Here is a 9,317-nt window from a genome sequence, read left to right as displayed (position 1 = left end):
CAAAGTATCCTCTGCCACCCTGCCTATTACCACAAATGAACGCTCATCGTCAGAGCAAAACCAGACCCTCCACGAGTTCATCATGTCCCACTCTGCCTCATCTTCTCAGGGGTAGAACTCCAGAAATTTGCCCATCCTTCTGGATCATCAAGTTCTCACTTTTTACCATATCATTGCCAAGAGGAAACAAACATACCATTAATTCTAACATCTTTAAAAAAAACTTTGTTAACCCCACTTTCTCTACCAGGTACATTTTTATATAACTTATTCCTCTTCACAGAAAAATTTCTCAAAGAAACTCTATTTCTCCCATTCTTTTTCAAACCTACTCTAGTCTGGCATTTGACCCGACCACTATACAGAAACAGCTTTTGTCAATACCCCCAATTGCCTCCAATTTGCCAAATACAAATTTCAATCCTTATTTGACCTAGTGTCCCCTCTCTCCTTATTACACTTTCTTCGGGTGACTAGTTCTATCAATGAGTATCAGGTGAATGTCGTAGGGGGTGGAGAGAGGAGGATGCTGTCTTTCGGATTATAGGTCTCTAAATCACGAGGACCTAAAAGACACAGATACACACTACATGGAGGTTCTACACTTTTGGCCGGATGCCAGGAATGACATGGCCTTTGAAGATGTCTCTTTCTTGGAGGGGTTGAGTGTATTTTTGCATGTGTGCAGGAAGGGAAAAAAACAACAACAGTGTTTGGTGATGATAAGAGTCAATGATAGTCATTGTAAGTGCCATTTATCAACTGTTTCCATTTCTCATACCTTCTGTATCCATATGCTAGGATTGTATTTCCCTGTCCCCTTAAATAAAGAGATGACCATGCGACTTGATTTGGTCAGACAAATGTGAGCAGAAGTATCATTTGTCCCTTCTAGGAAGAAGCACTAAAACCCCGGGAACAGATCCCCACTGCGGGGTTGATCATGAAAGCACAACTCAGCATGAAATCTCTGCTCTGTTTTGTCCCAGAGTGACTTTGATAAACAGCTCCCATAAAGGCCTTCACTGGATACCGAGTACTAAAGAGAAGTAAACTTCTGTTGTGTTAAGTTACTGGGATTTTGGTTTGTTTATCATCTCAGCACAACATAGACCACCTTGACTGGAACACCCTCTCGGGCTCCGTTCCAGCCGTCCACACCTGTCTTGTTCCTCAAAGCTGTTCATTCATGCTTTTGACTCTCAGCAACTACTCTGCCTCCAACCTCTGACTAGCGTTGTTCCCTCAGATGTGCTCTCGGTTAATGCACATGCAACTCCTTCAAGACCTTTGCTCAAATCTCACCTTCTACATGAGGCTTACCCTGACCATGTCATTTCCTATTGACACTCCCCCTCAGCATTCCCAAATTCTCCAAATCCTTTTGTTATATAATGATCACCTTCTTGTATATTTTTTAAGTTATTAGGTGTAGTGTTTATTTTATGTAGTCTTTGATAGAATGCAAATCCTGCAAAGGCAGAGATTTTTGTCTATTTTGTTTACTCATATATCTCAAATTCTATAATAGTCCATGGAGTTTGGTAGCTATCCAATAAATATTTGCTAAATAAATTGAAAAAATAAACATAAGTACGTGTGCAAGTAAAGTCATAAATAGGATTTTAGTGTAAGCTATGTAGAATCTAATATTCTGAAGTTCATCAAAAGTAGGAATATTTAAAAAAAGAAAACACTGAGCTCATGGATACAGAGAACAGATTGGTGGTGGGGGTCAGGGGTGCACAGGTGAAATGAATGAAGGGGGCCAGAGGTACAAACTTCTAATTATAAGATAGATAATGTGTAGATGTCTTGTACAGCATGGTGACTCTAGTTAATAATACTGTATTCCATATTTGGAAGTTGCTGAGAGTAGATCTCAAAAGTTCTTATCATAGAAAAAAAACTTATAAGAAAAAAGTTTGTAGCTTTGTATGATGACAGATGTTCACTAGGCTTATTGTGATGATCACTTTGCACTGGACACAAATAATCATTATGTTGTACATCTGAAACTAATAGAATGTTATAGGTCAATTATACCTCAGTAAAAAAAGAAGAAATACCTGCAGGCTATATCTACAGGTGTGAAATTAAGAAAAAGAGACCTGGACTGAAGACATATATGTATATAATCTTCCTTATCAACTGACTTTTCTTTATTTTATTGCCATCTAATCATTAACATCATTACCACCTCCACCATTCACAGAGTCCCATTCCTTGAGCTTGCATACTTCAGTCATTCTTACAGCCATTAAATTTTTTTTAAATTACTGAAGTAAAATGCTTATCAGGTGTTGTTAGGAGAAGCAGATAGTGAGAAGATGAACACTTGGCTTCATGGAGCTGATAATATAGAACGTGGAGAATACATTTAGTTCTTTTATTTTTTTTAAGATTTTATTTATTTAGTTGACAGAGAAAGCAAAAGCAGGGGGAGCAGTAGAAGGAGAGGGAGAAGCAGACTCCCCAGTGAGCTGGGATCCCACTGTGGGGCTCGATCCCAGGAACCTGAGCCGAAGGCAGATGCTTAACCAACTGAGCCACCCAGGTGCCCCCATTTAGTTCTTTTATTGATCCTAATTCATCATGAAGCATTCTCAAGTAATTTTTGCTTACAAGACAATATCTCTCAATGGTTGTTTGGCATAAAATAGTTAATAGCTGATCTCTCTGGGACAAGTAGAGCACAACTCTAATTATGTGGATTGCAGAATGAGTATTTTGGTGGGCTGGGGGAAGACTATGAAGGACAGACCATACATCTTGGTTGGCACCCGAAAACAGATACGAGTAACAAGGGTCACTGGGAAGAATGCAATCATCCAATTTAAGAATGGGCAGAGGGCCTGAATAGACATTTCTCCAAAGAAGACATCCAACTGACCAATGGACACCTGAAAAGAGGCTCAGCATCACTCATCATCAGGAAAATGCAATTCAAAACCACAATGAGATACTACCTCATGCCTGTCAGAATGGCTAAAATCAAGAAGACAAGAAACAAGAAGTGTTGACAAGGGTATGGAGAAAAAAGAACCCTTGTACATTGTTGGTGGGAATGCAGCCACTGTGGGAAACATTATGGGGGTTCCTCAAAAAGTTAGAAATACCACAAGACCCAATAATTCCACTATTGGGTATTTACACAGGGAAAATGAAAACACTAACTCAATAAGATATATGCCCCCTTATGTTTATTGCAGCATTATTTACAACAGCCAAGACATGGAAGCCACCTATGTGTCTATCAATAGATGAATAGATAAGGAAAATGTGATATAGATGTACAATGGAATATTACACAGTCGTAAAAAAGGATGAGATCATGCCATTCAACGCAATATGGGTGGACCTGAAGGGTATTATGCTAGATGAAATAAATCAGGCTGAGAAAGACAAATACCATATGATTACATTCATGAACAGAATCTTAAAATTGAATAAACAAATAAAAAGCAGAATTGGAAATATGAATACAGAGAACAACCTGCTAGTTGCCAGAGGGCAGGGGCCAGGGGTTGGGCAAAATGGGAGAAGGGGAGAGGGAAATAGAGGCCTCCAGTAATGGAGGGAGTAAGTACTGGGAATATAAAGCAGAGCCTAAGGAATACAGTCAACGATACTCTAATGACCAGGTACTGGGACAGATGGTAGCTACATTATGGTGAACATAGCACGATGTATAAACTTGCCAAATCACTAGGTTGTACACGTGAAACTATGTAACATTGTGTGTCAACTACTATACTCAAATAAAAAAGAAAACAAACAAAACACCAAAATACATTTTCCTTAAAAATGGTTTGGATTACAAAAATTAATTTCTCAGAATTGCAAAAAAAAAGAAAGAAAGAAATGAAGTCAGTTTTTATGTCTTATTCTAAATGAATCTATATTCTAAATGAATACACATAAAGGATTTATATATTTTTAATAATCACAAAGTAACTGATAATAGCTTATAGAATTTCCCTATAAATCATTTTCTACCAGTATAAAATTATATGCCAAGATAAAATCAAATCTACCAGTATAACATGAATCAACTAATCCTTCATTTAAAATTAAAAAGTAGGGCGCCTGGGTGGCTCAGTTGGTTAAGCAACTGCCTTCGGCTCAGGTCATGATCCTGGAGTCCCTGGATCGAGTCCCGCATCGGGCTCCCTGCTCTGCAGGGGGTCTGCTTCTCCCTCTGACCCTTCCCCTCTCATGTGCTCTCTCTCATTCTCTCTCTCTCAAATAAATAAATAAAATCTTTTTAAAAAATTAAATTAAATTAAATTAAATTAAAAACTATTTCGGGGCGCCTGGGTGGCTCAGTCATTAAGCGTCTGCCTTTGGCTCAGGTCATGATCCCGGGGTCCTGGGATCGAGCCCCGCATCGGGCTCCCTGCTCAGTGGGAAGCCTGCTTCTCCCTCTCCCACTCCCCCTGCTTGTGTTCCCTCTCTCGCTGTGTCTCTCTCTGTCAAATAAATAAATAAAATCTTTAAACAAAAAACTATTTCAATTTTGATTTCTTTTCTATGTCCTCATAATTTACCAAGTTTCACTGACTTTGAAACACACATTTGCTTCTAGTTATTTAATATGCCATTATTAGGACTTTTAGCAGTGAATTAATTTTCACTGAGGAAAGTATTATGTTTTCAATATACTCTTAGTATTTTGCTTCCATTTACTCTTTTAATGATACTTATTTCTAGCAGGAAAGAGAGAACTGAAATTGGAACTTGGCAAATCAGGTTTATTTCTCTCATGAGTTAGCATTATATTATGGCAAAAATATATGGTGTTACTGCAGGTTTTAAGGAGAAACATGACAAATGTATTTTTCAGTTTGTATTCCCTATATGTATAATGTATTGGTGGAAGAAAGCAAGGGAGAAAAGCAACACAATTAAATAACTGTAAAGTGAATGAATCACTCAACACCAAAAAACCCAACTGATAATGTAAGCACGTGCTATTTCCCTAGCACGTTGATGAACTTCTAAAGGAGACATGAACTGTAGATCTAGTCTGTGTTCTCTCAAGGAGATGAACATGCAATGAGATGGTTGTTGTGCAAGCCAAGTGTATGAAACAAGAAATCATTGGAAATCATGACACAACATACTATTTTAAAATCTAGGCTCTAAGTGTTGTGGGGCTTAAGAGATAATAACAGTATTGATAATTGGGAGAATTTTGAAGAAAGATTTCAGAGAAGTAAAAATTAGCTAGGCCCAATAATACTAGGATTTGATCTATAAAGGAAATAAAAAGGGATGCTTTCATTTAGGAGGAAAACATGAGTACAAGAATATGGCAAGAGAATGGAAATCTGGGTGCAATTCTAGAAGAAAGATTATTGTGATTTTTATTATCATGCTGATGTGGGAGTGGTAGTGAAAATTGAAAGCTAGGGTTGTAAACCTCAGATCCAACTTTAAAGTGGCTGTTTTTCAGGGTTTCAGTAAACCTCCTTTAATTATGTGGAGAAAAAATAGTTGTGTGTATACTTGTGACATTACCAGAGCCAGGATTTCTGGCTTTTACCACCTTCTCAGGCCTAAGTTCAGCAAATGACACAAACATTGATGTAAAGTTTGAAGATGTTGAAGTCACACACTTTCTGGTCAGCTGGAAGCCTCATCCTGGGTACTTGTTCAATGAGTGTGTTTAGGCAACAGAACTTATTGTAGCTTTCTGTTGATGACATTTTATTTGAAGGAGATCATCACAATAGTTTCTGTGTTGGAATGATGAAAACAGGGCAACTTAAAGAGAATTAAGTTAGTGAGCCAAGTGAATATTAAGTGCTTCTAAACCTGATCATTTTCGTGTCCCTTATTTCTTGACTAAGAAGACTCTTGCAACTAACCTTTTAAATGCCTCCTTTACGTCTTTATTCCTAAGTGTATATATAACGAGGTTCAGCATGGGTGCGATGATCCCATAGAAGAGGGACACCATCTTTCCCCGGTCCTTGGAGTTGGGTGATGGTGGTTGCAGGTACATGGAGATAGCTGTACCATAGAAGAGTGACACCGCGATCAGATGGGAGCCACATGTGCCAAATGCTTTTTGTCTACCTTCAGCAGATTGGATTCTCAACACTGCTTGGGCAATAAAAGCATATGATATAAGGATGAGCGTCAGGGGTATCAGATGGAACAGCACACTTACAAAGAACAGTTCAGCCTCGTTTGTTGTTGTGTCTACACAGGACAGCTTGAGTAGAGCAGAAACTTCACAGAGAAAGTGATCTACTACATGGGGGCCACAGAGCGGCAGCTGGAGAGTCAGGGTAGACAACCACACTGAGTTGCTAAAACCAGTAATCCAGGATGCAGCTGCCAGCTGAAGGCAGAGCCTTTGGTGCATGATAGCTGAGTAATGGAGAGGCCGACAAATAGCTACAAACCTATCAAAGGACATGACGGCCAAGAGAAGACATTCGGTGGCCCCCAAGTCTAGACACATGAAGAGCTGGGCCACACAGCCGCCATAACTAATCACTTCCCTGGTGCTGTATAAATTTACCAACATCTGGGGAACCATACTTGTGGTGTAGCAAAGGTCCAGGAGCAACAGACTGGTAAGAAAAAAGTACATGGGGGTATGGAGTTTGGGGTCCAGGAGTGACACTAGAATGATGGTCAGGGTGCCTGGGTGGCTCAGATGGTTGAGCATCTGCCTTCGGCTCAGGTCATGATCTCAGGGTCCTGGGATTGAGTCCCACATCGGGCTTCCTGCTCCTTGGGAACCTGCTTCTCCCTCTGCCTCTCTCTCTCTCTCTGTCTCTCATGAATAAATAAATAAAATCTTAAAAAAAAAAAATAGAATAATGGTCAGATTCCCAAAGATAGTCACAATGTAAGAAATGAAGAAGACCACAAAAAGCGGGAGCTCCAGCCATGGTTGATCTGAAAAACCTGAGGATGAACTCCTGTGGGACGCTCTCATTCACCTGGCTCATGATCAATGGTTCGACTCTTCGTTTCCTGAAATACAAAAATTCAGGAAATCAATGAACACATATTTACTGACTATTTCACTTATTTATAACACTTTACTATCTGTTTGAAGATATTTACAGAACAGAGATTGCTTGTAATGTGAAAAATACGTAGTTGGAAATATTCATAATTACTTAGGTATTTCTACAATTTTATCTTTCTATATCTGTATCAGCACATCAAAAATGAAAGCCCAGCAGCACCTGGGTGGTTCAGGCGATTAAGCATCAGACTCTTGATCTCATCTCAGGTCTTGATCCCAGGGTTGTGAATTCAAGCTCTGCACTGGGCTCCACAGGGGTGGAGCTTACTTGAAAGAAAAAGAAAAGAAAAGGAAAGGAAAGAAAAGAAAAGAAAGAAAGAAAAGAAAGGAGGAAGGAAGGAGAAAGAAAGAAAGAAGAAAGAGAAGAAAGAAGGAAAGATAGATAAAAGAAAGGCAAAATTTAAGAGGTAAATATCTTTTTTTTTTAATTCTTATGTTAATCCCCATACATTACATCATTAGTTTTAGATGAAGTGTTCCATGATTCATTGTTTGTGCATAACACCCAGTGCTCCATGCAGAATGTGCCCTCCTCAATACCCACCACCAGGCTAACCCATCCTCCCACCCCCCTCCCCTCTAGAACCCTGTTTGTTTTTCAGAGTCCATCGTCTCTCATGGTTCATCTACCCCTCCGATTTCCCCCGCTTCATTCTTCCCCTCCCGCTACCTTCTTCTTCTTTTTTTTTTCTTAACATATGTTGCATTATTTGTTTCAGAGGTACAGATCTGAGATTCAACAGTCTTGCACAATTCACAGCGCTTACCAGAGCACATACCCTCCCCAGTGTCTATCACCCAGTCACCCCATCCCTCCCACCCCACCCCCCACTCCAACAACACTCAGTTTGTTTCCTGCGATTAAGAATTCCTCATATCAGTGAGGTCATATGATACATGTCTTTCTCTGTTTGACTTATTTCACTCAACATAATACCCTCCAGTTCCATCCACGTTGTTGCAAATGGCAAGATCTCATTCCTTTTGATGGCTGCATAATATTCCATTGTATATATATACCACCTCTTCTTTATCCATTCATCTGTCGATGGACATCTTGGCTCTTTCCACAGTTTGGCTATTGTGGACATTGCTGCTATAAACATCGGGGTGCACGTACCCCTTCGGATCCCTACTTTTGTATCTTTGGGGTAAATACCCAGTAGTGCAATTGCTGGATCATATGGTAGCTCTATTTTCAACTCTTTGAGGAACCTCCATACTGTTTTCCAGAGTGGCTGCACCAGCTTGCATTCCCACCAACAGTGGAGGAGGGTTCCCCTTTCTCCGCATCCCCGCCAACATCTGTCATTTCCTGACTTGTTAATTTTAGCCATTCTGACCGGTGTGAGGTGGTATCTCATTGAGGTTTTGATTTGGATTTCCCTGATGCCAAGCGATATTGAGCACTTTTTCATGTGTCTGTTGGCCATTTGGATGTCTTCTTTGGAAAAATGTCTGTTCATGTCTTCTGCCCATTTCTTGATTGGATTCTTTGTTCTTTGGGTGTTGAGTTTGATAAGTTCTTTATAGATTTTGGATACTAGCCCTTTATCTGATATGTCATTTGCAAATATCTTCTCCCATTCTGTCGGTTGTCTTTTGGTTTTGTTGACTGTTTCCTTTGCTGTGCAAAAGCTTTTTATCTTGATGAAGTCCCAATAGTTCATTTTTGCCCTTGCTTCCCTTGCCTTTGGCGATGTTTCTAGGAAGAAGTTGCTTCAGCTGAGGTCAAAGAGGTTGCTGCCTGTGTTCTCCTTTAGGATGTTGATGGACTCCTGTCTCACATTGAGGTCTTTCAACCATTTGGAGTCTATTTTTGTGTGTGGTGTAAGGAAATGGTCCAGTTTCATTCTTCTGCATGTGGCTATCCAATTTTCCCAACACCATTTGTTGAAGAGACTGTCTTTTTTCCATTGGACATTCTTTCCTGCTTTGTCAAAGATGAGTTGACCATAGAGTTGAGGGTCCATTTCTGGGCTCTCTATTCTATTCCATTGATCTATGTGTCTGTTCTTGTGCCGTTCCATACTGTCTTGATGATGACAGCTTTGTAATAGAGCTGGAAGTCCGGAATTGTGATGCCGCCAGCTTTGCCTTTCTTCTTCAATATTCCTCTGGCTATGTGGGGTCTTTTCTGGTTCCATACAAATTTTAGGATTATTTGTTCCATTTCTTTGAAAAAAGTGGATGGTATTTTGATGGGGATTGCATTGAATGTGTAGATTGCTCTAGGTAGCATTGACATCTTCACAATATTTGT

At 39.7% G+C, this 9,317-nt stretch overlaps 1 protein-coding gene across 1 annotated transcript; it reads right to left on the bottom strand.

The window, feature by feature from the left end:
- Nucleotides 1–5,839: 5,839 nt before the first annotated feature.
- On the bottom strand, nt 5,840–6,971 carry LOC117997514 (olfactory receptor 2B6-like). The gene is given in 3 exon segments (XM_034985882.1): nt 5,840–6,656; nt 6,849–6,929; nt 6,931–6,971. Coding segments are annotated over 3 exon segments (939 nt in total).
- Between the last annotated feature and the right edge of the window lie 2,346 nt (nt 6,972–9,317).

Source organism: Mirounga leonina, unplaced genomic scaffold, assembly GCF_011800145.1.
Source record: "Mirounga leonina isolate KUSES-001 unplaced genomic scaffold, KU_Mleo_1.0 Mir_366, whole genome shotgun sequence".
NCBI lineage: Eukaryota > Metazoa > Chordata > Mammalia > Carnivora > Phocidae > Mirounga > Mirounga leonina.
This window is presented reverse-complemented; position numbering and strand designations above follow the sequence as displayed.